A 19,802-nucleotide genomic window follows, 5' to 3' on the forward strand; every position below is an offset into this window, starting at 1 on the left:
AAAAGCATGTCATTTATGGTTAGTTTGCTGAAGTAAGTATAAGCTTCAGTCAAAAATCATCAGCTTGCATATACTTTCTGTTTCACTGAGAAGCATGAGAAACTGCAGACATTGCTGGTAATGCTGATAAGTTGTATGCAAATTGTGGCTGCAGGAGTCATAGTAAAATACCCTGTGAGTGTCTGCACTCTGAGCACCCTATGGTGTCTGCATATAAGTACAAAATTGCTCTGAACTGGTATTTTAATGCTTTGTGTATAAACTTTCATAGAAAAAGAATTGAAATTCTATCCTATCTAGTCCCAGATTACTTCTTGATCGAATCAGCACTGAGAAGATTTATCTAGCCTGTACATGTATTGATCATTACTCTTTGAACACTCAAGAAAGAAGAAAAAAACCCAGAAAAAAATGACACCACCCAAAAAACCAATCCTCACTCCCCCTCAAACCCAGAAATAAACCAGTACAAAAAAGCACCCCAAAAAACCTACCAGGGCTGCCTCTTCCTTTAATATTATGATTTGCGTTGATTTCTTTGATGCATGTTACTCCTATATTTTCTGAGTACTCTAAATAGTATTTATTGATTCAAGAGAGAACAGGAAGGGAAGCTTTGATAATACTTTAGGAGCTGGATTTTAGAAGAAATTCTAGAAAGTAAGAGTCTCTGCAGAGGAGGCAGGACTGGCATATGCAGCTACTGTGTACAAAATGAGCTCTTTGATTGTATTTCATGACATGAAGGATTACACCATGGGTAAGCCTGGAGAGGAATGATTTGTTAGACTATGTGAAATGACAGTTTTTCCAGGTTATAGAAAGAGTATTAATATGTAAAAGTGAGGAAATTTCAAGTATAATTTAGATGTTAATTTAGGTTTCAGTTGCAAAGTATTATGTAACTCTAGATATGAAATCCATTCAGAAGGGATTTCTCCAACCTCATACTGTTGACAGGTAGCATGGGCAGTCCTGCTGAGCTGACTTTTCCTGGAAATCGCTGTTAATGTTTCTCTTTATTTTCATTAAGTTTTCTCTGTGGAGAGTCTGAAAACTGTATTTTAAAGCTGTGATCTGTTATTTTTCCATGTCCCTTGCAAGATGTCAAACTCTAATGAGAAAAATGGTCTAAACTCTGGCTTCATGGCAATATTTGCTTTTTGTATATTATACTTTGAACTAAATAAAAGCTTTTGGAACAGTAGCATTCAATATAATGGCCAATTGTGTGTAACATGAAGATGAACACTGTCTTTTTTACAGTATATAAATTGCTGGTATATAGGAGCTCAGAACCAGAATTTGAAATAGCTGGTAGTTCTCTAGCACTGGTTTTGGTAATTCTGAAGTTTTACATTTACAGCTGCACAAGATATATTTTAAAGAGATAAATGTTTTACTTTTCAAGTGGTTCAAGAAAACAATATTCATCCCTGTGCTGTGAGATTCAAAATTTTAATAGAAAACTGTAACCTGAAAGTAAATTCTGCAGCAGCCATAAACAATCTCATTGTCTTACTGATTTATTCTCCTTTCTACACTTTTTCATGTATTCATAGTTAATCTTCATTTTACACCTGGCCATTCTTCAGACTAGTTCACTTGCAACAAAAATAGAGGTAACTAATTTGCCTTCTTTCTGTAGTCACCTCAGAGTTACAGAAGGGAGAAAAAAAATCTTTTGTTTTTAGAGTAAATTTTCTTCTTAGGTGAGATATGTGATATGAGAGATGAGATATGGAAAAATGTTGAAAAAGAAAGTTCTGTGTCTGCTTTTTGTAATGCTTTTATTCTGCAGCCAGTTTTGTGGGACAGCATTTGTGGGATGCATTTGCCTCCCTTTTACTGACAGGCTTGTAGTTCCTAAGGACAGCATTTACAGACAGGCATAATTAGATCTGCTTGCCCCATCCAGTTCTGAATGCTACAGTGAGGACTAACAAAGATATAAGGGATCACTAGTGCTACTCTTGTGGGTTGGACTTTCAGCTGTAGGGATTATTCCCAAGGATAAAAGGCTCTCACTATAGAATACCTTTACCACAATCATTTATATCTATTCTTGTTTCATATTTTGCTACTTGCCATTCATTTAGGTGCTACTTTTAAGCACTGAGCAGTCTTTACCTTTAATGAGATACTGTAGAGCTGGCTTTCTGTAATTTAATGGCAGTTCAGCCCATTTCACAAGTTCTTGCTGTCTTGGATGTGGATGTAGAGTAATGAGAGAGAAAAGAATGGTTTGTGAAATTCAAGATGTATATAGAGGAAATAACGTAAGCGCAACTGTTTCTTTTCCTCAGTATTAAATTTTTTCACAGTAGACAAGATGGCTTTTAAGTATCAATAAAGATTCTTCCAGAAATGAAGCCATGGGGGAAAATATTTTTCAGAGAGCTATTACATACTATTGCATTTCTATAAAATATTTCATATGTATAATTAAATAATATTTATATCTTTCTATTTATTGGATTAAACATGCAATCTTTCCACCAAGAAGTGTTTCAGAACTTCAGACAAAGCATTCTAAGCAAGTCTTCATGAACTATTATTATGTTTGGGATGTTCAGATTTGTAGGAAAAAGGAAAATATATAAGTGCATCAGAATCGGTGTGCACTCATAGAAGCCAAGCACAAAGATATTAACAGAAATTATATCTTGAGAATAACTAGATATTTTTCACTCTTTTCTAAGTATTTTTAACAGCAGTTATTCTGGTTTTTTTCCTCCTTGGATGTAAACTTCAACAAAACTCACAGAAAGTAATTAATTGTATGACAGACAAGGAAAGATACATTTTCAGTTAAAGGAGAAACAGGGAGGCATTCTTTTTTATAGTGTGTTTCATTAAGGTATGATTTTGCTTTGAGATTTTGTCATTCCACGTGCTAAAATTAATTTTTTACATACAGTGCCTCACCCTTAATATTCCTTGCTTTTCTTTCAAGTATATTGCTATCATCCTTCTCTTATGTGTCAGCCCACAGTTTCATAAACAGGTTTTTTTCTTTCCATTGTATTTCTGTGTCTTCTTTTCCTGCTAATTCCACTTGCAAAGTAAGTAAAAGAAAAGAAATTCGTCTGATTTTTCATCAAAATCAGTCCTTTTCACAGGGCTGAATTGTCTCTGACTTAGTCGGTGGTCAGGCAAATAAGTTTCTAATGCAGGCTCTTGGTGTCTTGATTGGAAGAGTACTCTTCAGAGGCTTATGTGAGTCTTAATAGAATTAGAATAACAAAAAGCTTTGCACCTTGGGTACCCAGTTCTCCAGCTTCACAATCCGTATCTTAGCTGGACTTCATCAGAGTGAAACAAGGTAGGTGAATAGGGAAGAAAAATAGCTAGATTAGTTGTTTTATTGATTCAAAAAATAGAAGAAGTACCTGAAAGTAATTTAAATCCATGATGAGACTGCTATAGCTTTCTCTTTAGAACTCAGATGCTAATAAGGACAGAGAGGAATGTTATTTAAGCAAACCTCTAGTTAGCAGATCTGCATAAAAGGAAAAAAAGTTTGTTTGTTTTTAACCAAAGGAAACTTCTGTATGAATAACTAGGAATATTACTGTTTGCCCAATGCTTTTTTGCCATTGCTGGTGTGGTATTTTAGCCAAAAATTACTTTTTAAAATGCCAATAAATTAACATTTCTATCATTTTGGAAACATCAAGTGGATAATCACTTGACTAAGAAAGACTCATCCTTTTGAAAATAAGATCACTTGTATGGAGAAAATACATTATTTAACCATTTGTTATTTGTTTTCCATGCTCTAGAAAGATGACCTAGATATATAAAGAAGATAGCTATCAAGTAATTCCTTAGGATCTTTGTTATGAAAATAATAAGATCATAAGCGTGTGTTGCTGTCACTTTGACAACAGTTAAAACTTTGTATTACAAAATAAATAATAAATATTATTCATCAGCATGACAGAAAAAAACCTACCTTTATTTTTTAAGATAAAAATAGTAGCTTAAGTAAAAAGGCTAATAAATGTAACATAACAGAAGAATGCAGAGGATCATGACTATTCCCAAAAAATCTTTCCCTCAGCTATGGAAAGAGTCTAGTTGAGGGTAAGCGCTCACACCAACTAGACAGAGGAAAGTCAACACAACATTGGTAAACCAGGCAAGAAAAATGTGTCCTTAATCTAATACAGCTGAAGCCACGCCAGACTGTCAGGACTGGCAAACTGAAAGTACATATTGTGACAGCTCATGTAGCAACTAAAAATCTTAAGCAATTAGGGGCAAATATCTGACCGCTATGGAAGCATAAGCCTTATCAGTTGTGGTATGTGGGATATTGATGGGTGCATCCTCTACTGTTCATCATTGTCTTCACAGCACCCAACATGTTAAATGTTGCACTGAGTAAATGTAAATGAAATGACACAAATAAAGAACAGCTGTGTTCTGTCAGGAATTAGCTATAATTTATTGGTTTAGGATACCTTTTTAATTGAAAAAAATCAACCTTCTCAATAGGAAAAGAGGAAATATAATCAAATTGTGACACAAGGTCCTATGTGTGTTATTAGTAACTCTAGAAATTCATATTTGTAGATGCATTATCAATCTGAGAACAATCTGAGGCCTGATTCCTCTCTTACTACTTGCCAAAAGAGCTCTTTTCCCTAATTAAGTATCTTACAACTCAAAGAAGGAGTTCCTGTGGATGACTTACGAAGTCCTACAAAGACTGAATGCTTCATTCAGATGTATTTAATATCATCACCATGCCCTAGAGGATAAAATACCATGGGATTTGTCACAGTCATCTTTGCTGGAATAGATCATGTAGTAATTTAGGTTGAAAGGGACATCTCAAGGTCATCTATTTCAACCCACTGCTCAAAGTCGGGATAGATTCCAAGTTTGGGCAGGTTGCTGAAGAGTTTGTCCATTCACGTTTAGAACAGATCCAAGGATGGATCTCCACCTGTCTCCCATTCACAGTAATCCTTTTGCTTTCTGTCTACCTGTTCCTTATAAGAGCTTGTCTCCACTCCATGGAAGTTGAGAATGAGGCATCATATGATGCCATGGAGTACTGCTTTGTGTCTTTCCTTCACTTTTTTTGAAGTTTCTTGGCTTACATTTCTTTTGTCTCCATAATCTGTTCCACTTTCTGAGCTACATTGTCTTTTTAACCAATACAAAACAGAATACAAAACAGTGTATTAAAAATGAAACAGACTTGAGACTATAGTTTATACAATGACCCTTTGAGCAAAAAGCTTTTCCTGAAAACCAGACATGCTGTAACAATGTAGCAAATCCTGCTTGTATTAAAGTTTTTTGAAACCCTACCCCTAATTGGGTTTTATGGAAAAACTGTTACATTATTTTTCAATGCATTCTTTTATTCTTTACCTCATTAATTATAAGGTGCTGGTGGTTACAATTCATGAGAGCAGTATTAAGGACTTCTGGAAATGCACACGTGACACGTTCAGTTTGACCAAAGTGAGTAACTGTGTGAATAGTTTCCTCACACTCCACTGATTTCTTAAGATTTGTGTATACTCATGATTTTTGTTACGCCTGTGCAACATACTGTAAGTAGTAACAATAGTGAATAAGAAGCAATCAAAACTCAGTGCTTTCTGTCTTCTAGAGGTTAGGATTCTTTGACTCTGGGCTACCGCATACTGAAAGAAGGAATCACTGTATCCCAGTCTTACATGATGGCACTGTAGTTCATCTAACATCTGCATTTTCTGATACATTTTACTGGGTCTCACAATCTTACACATTCTGTTTTTTCAATCATTTTTTATCTTGTAACTTCCTTGTATTAGTTTCAAGAGTTGCTGGTATGTTAAGTACCTCCCTTTATCTTCTTACCTCTTCTGGTATCGGACTATTTCTTCCCCGCGTCCAAGCAGGGCAGGTTGCAGGCTTTTCCTTTAAGTCTTCATCTAGGTGAACCTGCTTTATCAGGGAGTTGGACTAGAGGTCCCTTCCAATCCCTAGTATTCTGTGATTCTCTGTATTTCATATTGCCCTTTCTTGTTTTGCTTCTTCCTTTCCCCTGCATGTTTCTCAGTGGCCTGGGTGGCAAGCACTGCTGTTACTTACCGTTGTTGTCCGAGGCTTGTGTTTATTTTCTGTTGCAAACCTGCCATGTAGTACCTGTAGTAAATTTGATATCTTACTTTCAACAAATAAGAAGGCCTTTTGAGACTATTCTTTCTAGTAAATGACAGATGCAACTGCAGTAGTGGGAATAAAGTTTATATTTAAAAAAAAAAAAGTACTCTGAACAATGCAGCAATGAATGGTTCTGAGTGTCTTTTTTTTTCACATTTTACTATATTTCTGTTAAGGAATGGGCTATTATCTGTTGAGGGGACTACATAGACTCAGATACTGAAGCACATTTGGTCATGGATATATTTTATGTTGATGAGTCACTTAGAATCCAAATGCTGCAGTGAGGAAGGTGCCTACCCAGGAGGAAAGCCAGAATAGGTGTTCCCCACACAACCTCTCTGTCTAGGAAGACACCGGTAGAGTCAGCACAGAGGTCTCATTGATAAGTAAAAGAGAAAAAGAACAAAGATAAATAAAAGTGTTAGTGATCTTTGTTTTCCAAACTAGCCATTGCAAATGGGTTTGTTTCTGAGAACAGTTTCAACAAAATCTGAAGAACATGAACTACTTCAAGTGTTCTGGCATTTTCTGTCATGTTCTTCAGCTTGATGTTTGGAAAAAATAGATGTATTAATATTTTCATGCACAGAAGAGGAAAATACAGTACATATAGAATCTTTTTTTTTTTCAAATATATCCATTTATATTCAGTGAGTGTGAACTGCTTCAAGCAGAATCTGCTTTTGAATACCATTTGTTACATTGTTCATTAAGATAGACATATGTACTGTTTTTCCTAATGAAAGACCCTTTACCGCAAGTGCCAGTCTTAGGTGTTAATGACCTGGTAATAATGACATAATAGGTGGACATCGATGGGTGGATATAAAATATTGTTTAAAAACCAGAAATAAGACTGTAATTTCTTGTGTTACCCATTAAGCTTTAATCATGTCATTTCATATGAACAAATACCAGGACCTAAAAGACCTTTCCAGAGGTAAACTTTTCTGTTGAGTCATTGTGTTTTAAGAGACTAAAAAATTTGTATGGCAAGAGCTCTGTCATACCTAAAAGATGGATATTTGACCATGTAGTTCTACAAATTACATTTGAAAGTGTCATTCATTTTGAAACCATTGAAACTTTTTCCAACCGTATTATTTCTTGTAACTCTTATAAGCAACATTATGCCTTCTCTATACAGTTGTTGGCATGATGTTCTTTTGTATGGCTGCCTAGGGAGATTGTGGAGTCTCCTTCTCTGGAGGTCTTCAACCCTCCCACCGCCCCGCCCCCCCATTCTTGAAAGTTTCTGCATCACTGGTCTTTGTTTCAGTAGTGATGATTGAGACAAGATCCTCTTCTGTCCTTCTGTATAGTTATATATGCTTTTTCAGTCCAAAAGTCTTCTGGAGTGCATTTTCTCTGGATTTCTAACACCTTTGGGATCTACACATAAGCAAAACATCCAGGCATAATGTAAGAATATATTGCTTGCACTATTTTCATCTGTTGACTGTGGCTATTGATAAGTTGGGACAAAATCTTTTCTGCTTATTTACATCTCAAACAGCTTTTCTGCACTGCAGTTGTTTGCCCCAGTGCACAGAACGTGATACTGTTTTCAAACAAAGTCCCTGTCTCTGAGGAATATGCTTTGATGAGATACAAACCCACTGGTTTTGCTCTGGCCTTCCTTCAGAGTAAATGTTATTCCATGAGAATGACAGTGACTGAGAGGAAAAACAATTGATCACACATAAATATTACTGTTTACCAAAAATTTAAATTCTGTCCTTCCACCCTTGGGGCTATGCAAATTTCATCCCTACAAAATGCTTTTGATTTTATACCTAGCTGGCAGCTCAGTGACTGTAAATCCTAGTTTTTCACAAAGAGTAGTCTGCAGTTTGGTTGTCTGAACTTATGCAAGCTTGTTCAGTCAACACCTTTATGCTCCACTGGTTTCATACATTAGCGCAAGACATGTTTTACTCAGAATAAGTGCAATTAGGCAATATGAATTTCCTTTAATACTTAATGCATTTAAAAGTGAAAATTTTAGTGGCCTTCTCGGGTTTACAATTTGTTGTGCAAAGAGAAAATATATTTGTCAAATACATATTCTTCCACTGTTGACTAAGTCCAAATGTGACAGCAAGACTACTCGCTCAAAGAACTGCTTGACATACAAGTAGATCAAACTGCCTGTCCCTTAGTGGGTAAATCTGCATTCTTTTTCCATTGGTGGTACATTTGACAGTGGTTGATGCATTTATTGCTCAAAACTTGGATGCTAGAGATTATCATGGCCAAATTGTTACCCCTCTTCTTAAACACAGTGGTAGATATTACAGAGCGAGCATTGCTTTGAGAAACAGATAATAAAGACCTTGGCACTTGGCAACAATAAAAGATCTCAAAGATAGGAATAGTTTATGGTGGTATCCTGGCCAATTACAAATTTAATAATTACCTTCTGTCTATTCAAACGTGTCCCACAGTTTCATGCAGGGTACTTACTCTTTATCTAATCTCTTAGAAACAGATAAAATAAAACAGGCCTACTATGTGGTGTGCTATGGGGGGTACATAATTACTTCTGCTTTGCAGCAGAACTGGAATGAGTAATTGTTGTGGTATATACCTCAAGTACTTTGGAAGCCTTAATAATGAAGAGTTTTAATAAACTGTAGATACTATTAAAGGATATGTTTAGCAAAACAAAATGCTAGTTAAAAAGCAAAAAAAAACCCAAAAACAAAAACTTTTTTTTCAGCTTTCCTGTTCAGATTGATAATTAGTAACACTTCTAAGGACTATTCCTTGCCTATAATGAAATAAAATTACACAGCCATCGTACAGTCAATTGTATCTCTGTATTATTTTTAGTTTGGGGGTTTTTTTAGATCTGATACAGATAATACCTCACTTTAGCCTCAAGCCATAAATAAATTAGTCTGAAAAGTAAAATTATATATAGCCTGCAGGCAACTAAAAAGTGAAATGAGTTGTTTGTATGTTTGACTGAGGAGTAAACACTGGGTTTATGTCTGTGTATGTACATGACATTAGCACTAATGTCATAAAAGATAGGATTTTTTTCCACAAACACTGCAATTCAGTTTTGACAAGGAGTTATGCAGTAGAGTTTTCTTTCCTAGTTGCTTACAAAGCTAACGTGGGTTTCTGTCCCAATTTTGTAGTCATGAAATTTTTTCATTGCAACAGGTCCGTGTCTCTCTCATAACAAAAAAAATGTCCAGAGAAAGGCCGTGAAGGTGATCAGAGGGCTGGAGTACTGCTTCTATGAAAACAGACTGAGAGAGCTGGATTTGTTCAGGCTGGAGGAGAAAAGGCACTGAGGAGACTTTTGAGCAGCCTTTGTGCAACTAAAGAAGCCTACAAGAAAGACAGAGAGGGACTTTTTACAAGGACTTCTAGTGATAACACAAGAAGTAATGGCTCCAAACTGAAAGAGAGTAGAATTAGGTTAGATAATAGGAAGAAGTTCTTTACTGTGAGAGTAGTGAGGCACTGGAGGATTATTGCACAGAAAGGTTGTGGATGCCCCATCCATGAAAGTGTTCAAGGCCAAATTGAATGGGGCTTTGGTCACACTGCTCTGGTGGAAGGTGTCCCTGCTTGTGGCAGGGTCTTGGAACTAGATGATCTTCAAGATCCCTTCCAACCTAAAGCATTTGACAATTCTATGAAGTTCAGGACTGAGTCAGACCTAAAATCTGCAGAGCCCACTGTCCTTTTTCCAGCAGCAGCCATTACTGTTTCTGTAGAAAACCAAGCAAGGCAAGAATATGCAATTCTTGTCTTAACACTTCCCATACATCAAGTTATTTAGTGCCTTGAGCAAAATGCAGATTTGTATTAGTCTTAACAGATTTCTTTTTGTTATGTTTCCAGTATTCCCTTGAACACATGCAGACTTTCAACATCCAGATTTTTTTCTCATCAGACTTTAGAATCTACTATACATTGCACAAAGGATCATAGAATCATAGAATGGTAGCAGTTGGAAGGGATCTCTAAAGATCCTCCCATCCAACGCCCCTGTTCAAGCAGGTCCACCTACATCACATCACTCAGGAACGTGTCCAGATGGGTTTTGAAAACCTCCAGAGAAGGAGATTCCACAACCCAACCTGGGCAGCCTATGCTCCTTCACTCAGTAAAGAAGTTTTGCCCTAAATGGAACTTTCTGTGTTCCAACTTCTTTCCATTACCTATAGTCATATTACTGGACGCTACAGAAAAAGGTGTTGCCCCAACCTCCTGACATCCACCTTTCAAGTACTTAAAAGTATTAATGAAATCCCTCTTCACTCCCGTCTTCTCCAGCCTGAACAGTCTCAGATCGCACAGTCTTTCCCCATAAGGAAGATGTTCCAGTCCCTTGATCATCTTGGTGTCCCTGCACTGGACTCTCTCCAGAAGTTCTCTATCCCTCTTGAGCTAGAGAGTCCAGAACTGGACACAGTACTCCAGATGAGGTCTCACCAGGGCCAAGTAGAGGGGGAGAAGAAGCTCCCTCAGCCTGCTGGCCACATTCTTGATGCATCCCAGGATGCCATTGGCCTTCTTGGCCACGAGGGCACATTGCTGGCTCATGGTTAGTTTATTATCAACCAGGACTCTCTTCACAGAGCTACTCTCTAGCAAGTCAATCGCTAGCCTGTACTGGTGCATGGGGTTGTTCCTCCCCAGGTGCAGGACTCTGCACTTGTCCTTGTTGAACCTCATGAGGTTCCTCTCTGCCCAACTCTCAAGCCAGTCGAGATCCTGCTGAATGACAGCACAGCCTTCTGGGGAATCAGTCCTCCCAGTTTGGTGTCATCAGCCAACTTGCTGAGAGTGACTCTGTCCCCTCATCCAGATTGCTGATGAAGATGTTGAACAAGACTGGTCCCAGAACCGATCCTTGTGGAACTCTAGTGGTCACAGGCCTCCAACTCCATTGATCACCACCCTCTGGGCTCTGTCATTCAGCCAGCTCTCGATCCACCTCACTGTCCACTCATCCAAACCACACTGCCTGAGCTTTCTGATAAGGATGTTATGGGAGACAGTGTCAAAAGCCCTGTTCAATAAAGAATAAACCTCTTTTTGTTTGTTCTGATCCTGGTTATTAATAGTAACATTTGAGACCTCCTCGGGGTTATACTGGACAAGGTTATAAAAACTGATTCCCATTCATTGACCCTTGTGCAAGTTACTTTAAGAGTCTTCTGTTCCCCAGTCTGCCTCTTTTCTGGGACGAAGAGTTATAGCCTATTTGTCATTCCTTGTACAGAAATGATTTAGTGCTTCTGTCGTCCTCGTATCGTTTGTCTGAACCTTTTCTAGAAGTTTTGGGTATGGAGGGACTGAAAAGGCATACAGCTTTCAAGATGGGGTGAACTTTGTATTTCTACAGTGGTACACTATACTACTGTATATTTTGGTGTCTTCCAAAAATTTGGTTTGTGTTTTTGACTGCTAGCAATCACTACACTGATGATGCTGAACATCTGCTTTAACCCAAAGGTCTTACTCCTTAATAGAAATAACTAATTTAGGATCAGTTTGAATTCCTTATATAAACAATGTACATGGGAAAAATAATCTCTCACTAACTTTGATCTGCTGTTGGATTCTGTCTGCTATTTTTTTTCCCAGTTAATATTTTGTAAGATACTCTACAAATATTTTCACTTCACTTGTGCTTCCAATCTCAGGAGGCAGCAAAGGTAATCTCATTGTTCATACCTTTTTAAAATTTTTTCTTTGTGAGTACCTCAGTGCAGGTTGCAGCATATGCAGCAGTAGTTCTTCACTAGTGACCTTCCTCCATTGAGTAAATTATGCATTTAATCTGTGCCATTGTTTTCTTTCTAGTTTCTAACTAATTTTAATTAGCAATATATGTGTGCCAAACTCTTCCCTCATGGTTCCTTTGTTTCCCTAACACCTAAAAAAATACACTCTCTCTTCCAAGATAGATGAAATTCATCAATGTCTGCCAATTCTGTTCTGTATTATAGTTTATCCCATTGTTTCACTTTTATTCTCTGCTCCCCTCCTGCCACCCCTGCCTCCCTCCCCACCCAGTTCTAATTTATTTAGTACAAGCCATAGATTTCTTAGCCTTTATCTGGAACCTTTTCTTTTAAAATGAGATTTTTATTTTTAGTGTAGTTTTCATGGCTTTATTGAGAAGTATAATTGCAGTGCTCGTGGTTTGTTTGATCCATGCATTGCTATAAGACCAGGGTGAATGCTATCTGACCCTGGTAATCTGATACTGTTGTTTGTCAATTTGCTTTTAAAGTGGTTTCAAATTCAAATATGTCTATATATCCTTTGTGCTAAAAAGAAAGTTGGAGGAATGTCTCTAGTTTCATTCACACTAATGAAAAGTGTCAATTTATCTTCCCTGTAATAACCTTATTTAGTCTAAATATGCTTTTTAGATCTTGATCATAAATCGACCTTGTGGTTTCATTTCAGACTTTCTGCTCCTTGTAGATTTAGAGATGATTTTTTTTTTTCCCCTTTTGGAACTCTTTTCTGTTGCTGCCTAACTCTGTTTTTTAGTTTGATTTGCTTATCTTCCTTTTTCTTGTCTTTAGGTGAATACGTCTGTCACTCTTTATGTGTAATAACCTCTCCTAACTTCCTCTTTAGACATGAGTTTTTTCTTTTAAGCCATTCTAATAAGTGTCATTCATTGACTCTCGCTGTGCTTCCAGTGTGGTACCCTTAAGTATTCTTAACACTGTGTATACAGGTTTCTTTTTCTTAGCTGCTCCTTTTATTTTTCCTTTCAACTGACTTCTTCACTTCTTGGGGTCACAGTTGCATGAACACTGAATGTAAAGTACATAGCAGCTGCTATTATACAGTAACTTTTCATCTGTAAAAAATTTAACTAGATCCTGCATGATATACTTGAGACTAGTAGGGTAAGTATTGAGTCTAATCTTGTGAGCTTCATGAAGCATTGAGTGATTAAGTGCTCCATGAAGCAGAGATGTGCTTTTTATTGACTGCATGATAACCTTACGTGTATATGTCCAATCTACCAGAGGTTAAGTCTGCTACCACCATTATATTTCTCATTCCTATTGCCTCTATGCATATCTCAGTCATTGTTATAGTGATTCTTTCTTGTGTTTAGCCTGGAATCTATAGTTTTTGAGGTAATTACCTTATTATTTTTCTTTTATTCTTAAGTAAGGCACTTACCCTGCTGTTTATCTAGCCTGTTTTAGCTTTCTTAGATACTTAACATCCTAGTATTAGAGTTTTTTCTGCCTCTCCAGAGTGTTTAGTTCAGATTTGTGCAATTTTAGTTTTCTTCCTGGCACTTGGTTTTGTTTCCTGTTTGCATTATTCCCTCCCTAACGTGTCCTTCAGGATACAAAATTGTTCTGTTTATATCCATAATAGAAGCATCACCTTTCATTATACTGTCTTCTGTACCTGTCAGCATTTCCAATGCTACATTTTAAAACTCTATTTGTAGCCTTCCTAAATTTAAGTACTAGCAGCTCTGGTTCCTTTACAGTTGAGATGAAGTCTGTGCTTCCTGTACAGGCTTCCTCTTCTTAAAAAGTACCCCCAGTGTCTGGTGAACATGAATCCATCTTTCTTGAGCCATTTATTTAGGAAGGCATTAAAAGTATACATGTCTCCCCAGCCCTACAGGGGCTACTGGAAGAGTTTTGGAGAACCTTACTGTAAAAGTCCAGCTCTCTAGCTTCTTTTCTTCCTACATAACTTTCATACCTAGAACTTGTATTTCCCTATATTTTTGGTACAAATGCAGATCAAGTCTGTCAGATGCTTCTTGGACTAAGCAAGATTGCCCTGTGTGGGCAAGATTCCTTCTTGGACTAAGCAAGGTCTCTGCTTTAAGAAGGACATTTACACATCAAGAAAGTACATTGATGTCATCCATTACGAGAATTACTAACAGAATTATTTCCCACATCACCGACCTATTGCATCCTGCCAGATGTGACTTGTGGATTCTGCCTGGATAACGTTCCTGAGAATCTTCTCAATGAGCTGGATATGTGTTCTGTCTTCCTCTGGGAAAGATATTTGGATCTTTGATACTAACACAGTAAACTGGATAATTCATATTCCATTAATTTTGCCTTCATTCATGTGATGAGAAAAGATGGAAAGACAGTCCTTTGAAGGTGGTTTCTGCTTTCAGGGGATTTGCAACTTTCTCCTTCTGTTGAGCTTTTCTCAATTCACATGGTCTCTGGACAGACAGACATCTTCCTCTTCATTTGCCTCCTTTCTTTACACCTGTGACTGGACATCAGCATTATTGCAGATTTCTGTTCCCTCTTTTGTTCCTCCATAATGAAACGGATGATTCATTGTCAGATTTATGATCATCTGACCTTAAAGCATTGTAAGGTAATGAATATCCATGGCTTTATTTATGTCTGCTCAGTACTGACCCAGTATTAGTTTTCTTCCAATCTTCCAAAATTGTACACTGTTCAGTTTTTTTAAAATTCAAAATCAATAATAAGAATCTGTCTGTAGAAAATTCGATGTTTCATCTTGTATGACCACAGTCCAAGTAGGTGATATATGATCATAGGATTGAAATAAGTTTGTGTAAATGATCTTGATTATGATATTCCCATGCTCAACTTATGGCATTTTACTTTGCAATTTGAACATCTTTAAAAGAAGAAAGTTTTTGCATTTTTTTAATACAGCTCTAATTTTGTAAGTGTTATGTAGGAAACATTTAGGTACATTTTTAATACCATCTTTCAAAGTGTCTTTTAACAGGAATTGTTAAAGCTGTGTAATAAGCAGAGCTATGAACTATGAAAATATAAATAATGAATATTAATACAGTATGTTATGCAAATAATTGCTTCATAAGGTCACAAACTCAATTATATCATCAGTATTGTCATTTGAAATATACCTATCAAGCATATAAAAATACACGTTAGCTGTAGCTGAATGTATATGATGCCAATAAATAATAACTTGCTTTATAAAATAGCTAAAGCTAACCACATAGTGGGTTTGTATTTGGTAAGGCTAAAGCAGATAAACTGTCAAAATATTTATTCCAACCTGCTGGTGTGATGGAATATATTGGGATAATTTGCTTATAAGGTGTAAGTATAGGTGGAGAGAAACATTAATTAAATAAGCAGACAGAATTTCTGTCATAGAAAATAACTCTTGGGAATGAGTCAGTGAATTTAAAGATAGAAACATACTCTAATTCAGACTGGAACAGTGCATATCTTAATTTTGATCAAAAGTTTCAATGCAGTTCAAAATGAAGACTTAAGAAACAATTGGAATTAACACAGATTTCAGTAAAGCATCTGAAATTACGTCATATAAACCTTTTGTTATAAATCAGGTACCACGTGCCATGTTCAAGGGAACGGGAGAGAGGCATTTTGAAAAGTGTGAAAGTAACTTCTGTTTTTTTACCATATGGATTAGTTTTACCCTCCTAAAATGAGATTGAATTTATGTTTTGTTGTATTTGTCTTTCCCCTCAGTCAATATGAACATATGTCTAGTGAAGTCAGCATTAGAAATCAAGCTAAAAATAAGCTGTTAATATAAGTTTATAATTTTGACTACTAAAATAAAAATTTACATTTATCTAAATGAAATAATAAAATAATTAGGAAGTACACATATAGGAGTAATCTCATATGTAATTTCTGATATACAGAGGAAAAAATACATTTGTATGTTGGTTGGAATTACAATAAAGATGGCATTCCATGCAATACTGTTCAGCATGTTGCAAAGAAGTTCCCTTTACCTCTGTAATTACTGTCAACAGATGAAGTGCTATTATTAAGTCGTTAGGCACTAAGAGTTACACATTAAGGAAATGTGAAATTCAGCAGAGTGTTAAACATACGATAGGTTGATATACAAAAATATTTATTAATGTTTATCCTCTTCATGCACTTAAACATTAAACACTAACCACTTAAAGCAGACTGTCAGTAGAAGTCTTTTGACATGTGCTGCAAAAAAAAAAATGATATACATTAGAAAACATAGGTATTTGTGGTTGAAAAATGAGAATACATATTGTGAATGATTGCTGTGAAAAAGCACATCTCAAAGCTCTTCACATAGTTTTCTCATGTTAAAAGAAACTAAACCAGGTAAAAATTTCTGTTTAGGAAGAATACTACTTCAGTGATAGAAAAACGTACTAAAAGTCTGCATGTGCAATTCACTCATGAGTTCTGCTCTCTGTGGTAAGAAATCAAATAAGTGCCTGTAAATTAGTGTTGAATGATACTTCAGAACTTAACTTAATCATTCAGATTCTAGGTTACCTTTGAGAATTAATTTCTTTAAAGGAAGAAACGTTTTGAAACATCTTTCATGCTTATTCAGATACTGTGTTTTCACCTAAATTTATTTTTTTCTACAATTTTTTAAAGCACAGAACTGTTACACTTCGTAGACAACCAGTTGGTGGCTTGGGCTTAAGCATAAAGGTATGGATAACTTCCTATTTCTTCTTTAAATTTTCAGTATGACTAGTTCACTTGAGTCTTACTTGAGATCTAACAGTTAACATGCATCTTTTACAGGGTGGTGCTGAGCACAAAGTGCCTGTCGTCATATCAAAAATATTTAAAGACCAAGCAGGTAACATATTTGTATTATTTACTTATAATACTGTAGTATGTATGGATTTTTTTTCAAAACTTAAATGGGCTTTAAACTGAGAATTAAAATATACGTATAGGTCATTCTTTCAGCCTCACACTATCTTCAAACCTTTCTATAAATGTCCAAATGGTCCATATGCCTCTGTGTTGAATTTAAAATCTGAAATGTTTTCAAGCCTTTAGGACCTGTACTTGAAATTTTATTGGTAAGTAATAGTTTCAGGAAACATTTTTTACTGCAGTAAGAGAGTTGTGTTATAAACAAAATATGTAAAGGGACTTATGAAAACAAGACTATGACATATGAAATCCATAGGAATGGTCCAGAGGAAAAAAAATTAGAAATCAGACATATTTTTTTCTCCACACAGTAAACCACTGCTATATGGTATGGTTAACTGTGCCTGGTTGCAAGCAGAGAGTGATTTGTAATATTTATTATGGTGATAATAGCGCAATATTTAAATATATATCATCTGTCCCAGTTAAGTATTACATTGGCATTTATCTAGCAAAAGGAACCTTTGATAGGCTGTGTCAGACCTTGATCATATCAAGTTGGAGAATTAGTCTGGAAATCCAAGGGTCCATTCAATAAGGAAAAGTGGAACCATTGCATATGGGTGGGTAGTGACTTGCAAAGTGAATGAAGGTTCTTAGCTGATGAAAAACAATGTCACATTTCTTTCGCTGGACATAGGGAGTTGCTAGTTCTTTTCGTTGCTGAGACATTCTTTTACATATCTGAAGATTTTTCGTGTTTCTATGATAAGCTTCTGTGTTCATCTCTTCTCTGGTATAAATCACCCTTTTCGTGTAACCTTACCTGCACAAAAAGACAGAGCACTGCACTGTGACTCTCTGTGCGTGTCATGCTCCTTAAAGGACAAGCCTTGACATGGTCTTTTAAACTCATCAGCTTCTCTTCCTGCTTTGCTGCAGTGGGGATTAAGCACATTTGCTTGGCATCATGGTTCAGCCTTACACTTTACTAGATTCAGAGTGTGTGTGTTTTTCACAGAATCACAGAACATTAAGAGTTGGAAAGGACCTCTAGAGATCATCTAGTCGAACCCTCTGCTAAAGCAGGTTAACTTTGATCAGGTTACACCTCCAGAGGAGACTCCACAGTCTTTCTGTGCAGCCTGTGCCAGGGCTCTTTCACCCTTATAGTGAAGAAGTTTTTCTCCATGTTCAAGTGAAACTTCCTGTGTTCCAACTTGTGCCCATTACTCCATGTTTTTTTACTGAACAATACAGAAAAAAGACTCACCCCATCCTCTCAACATCTGCCCTTTAGGTGTTCATAAGTGTTGATGAGGTCCCTCCTCAGGCTTCTCTTCTCCAGGCTAAACAGCCCTAGGTCTTGCAGCCTTTCCTTGTCAGAGAGATGTTCCCCTCATCATCTTGGTGGCTCTCCACTTGGACTCTCTCCATCAGTTCCTTGTCTTGAAATGGAGACCCTAGAACTGGACACAGTAACCCAGACAAGGCCTCACCAGGGCAGAGTAGCAGAGGAGGAGAATCTCACTGGACCTGCTGGATGCACTTTGTAATTTTAGTCCTATATGTAACTATTCACTTCCAAAGCAACATCTTTTTTTCTCCTACCCATAGATCAAACCATCCAGTGGACTCAGCATATTAAGAACATTAGTAATAATCTCTCAGATTATGAGAAGATAGTTTTGATGTTGAAACTCCTCAGTAAGATTTTTCTAAGACTGAGTCATGCTTTTAGTTTTTCTTCAAATGTAATTGAATACAGTATTGCTTTTTTTGTATTTTCCTTTTGAAACTGTCTTAAGATAGAGTGTATTGTACTTTTTCATTGTACAACATTGTACAGTAGTTTGTGATTTACTAATAGCTTCTTGATGTGTGTTATTTTTCTATAGGTATTATTATTAGCATTAACAATTTATTTGTGGCAAAGTCTGCAGTAGATTGACAGTCAAATATAGAGAGAGTCCTGTTCTCACAGGTGTGTAGTTGAATATCCTGAATTTTGAGAGGATTCAGGTCAAACTTACTTGTACAGCGAATCAGTAAGAAATTTTGTCAGATTCATTTAATATACTTTTAAGAATCTATCCAATATATGGATAAAATGTACAAGCTTTCATATGTTTACATCTTTCTCTCAGTTATTTGTTATTCCCAATAGGAGTTTATGAACTTGTGGAATCTAACTGGTAGAAACTATAAAAACAAATGGACTTGAAATCTAATCATATATACAAGTGACTTACTGCATATAGCGTTGGAAATTTTATTGCATAAACATCAAGTTCCTACTTTGTGTTGCAGAATTATCAAGTTAGCAATCACATTTTGTCACCTTGATTCTACTTTCAATTTTCTTGAGACCTGCAATAATCTAGCTACTGCCGTGAGCTCTGTTCATGTCATATAAAATGTCAAGTCAGATAAGCAGCAACAACAAAAGAGAACAGTGGGTTCAGCTCACAGAGGCATCATGAAAAATACAACCTGTTGGCATAGGCATAGTTTGCATTTTGCCAATTTCATAAAAGTTCCTCTCTTGAGAGACAAAATTTATGAAAACCTTAATTTGAAAGCATTTCCCACCTTCGGTGATAAAAGGTAATTTATGACTCATGTTCTTCTGTATTAAAAAATCTTCTAGTTTCTGTGTTTAGTCCATTTCTGACTGGGGATACTGTACACCCTGATAGGATTGGAACAAACTCCAGGACATTCAGCCACTGAGACATTCTTGGCTAAAAACCATGTGCTCTGCAAACACTGACTGTGTCCAACTATCACATGCTGGCTGCCTACATTCAGGACCATCTGTTTGGGGATGTGGTGTCAGCTTGATGAGGGCTTTTACAGTTTCACTTACACTTATATGCCAAGCAAATATGATTTAGTATGGATGCATATGTGGTACTTCCCCTGCAGGTATTTTTTCTGTATTTTTTCTGGTCATCCAGAGGGGTGGTATGACTAGGG

At 36.4% G+C, this 19,802-nt stretch overlaps 1 protein-coding gene across 1 annotated transcript in view; it reads left to right on the forward strand.

Annotated features, from left to right (window-relative positions):
• Positions 1 to 19,802, forward strand: part of SNTG2 (syntrophin gamma 2) — a 254,428-nt gene that overhangs the window by 101,212 nt on the left and 133,414 nt on the right. The window contains exons 3-4 of the mRNA XM_061990346.1: positions 16,590 to 16,646; positions 16,743 to 16,800. Of these exons, the coding sequence (XP_061846330.1) occupies positions 16,590 to 16,646; positions 16,743 to 16,800 (115 nt within the window). The remainder of the gene's footprint in view (positions 1 to 16,589; positions 16,647 to 16,742; positions 16,801 to 19,802) is intronic.

This window comes from Colius striatus, chromosome 2 (genome assembly GCF_028858725.1).
Source record: "Colius striatus isolate bColStr4 chromosome 2, bColStr4.1.hap1, whole genome shotgun sequence".
Lineage (NCBI taxonomy): Eukaryota > Metazoa > Chordata > Aves > Coliiformes > Coliidae > Colius > Colius striatus.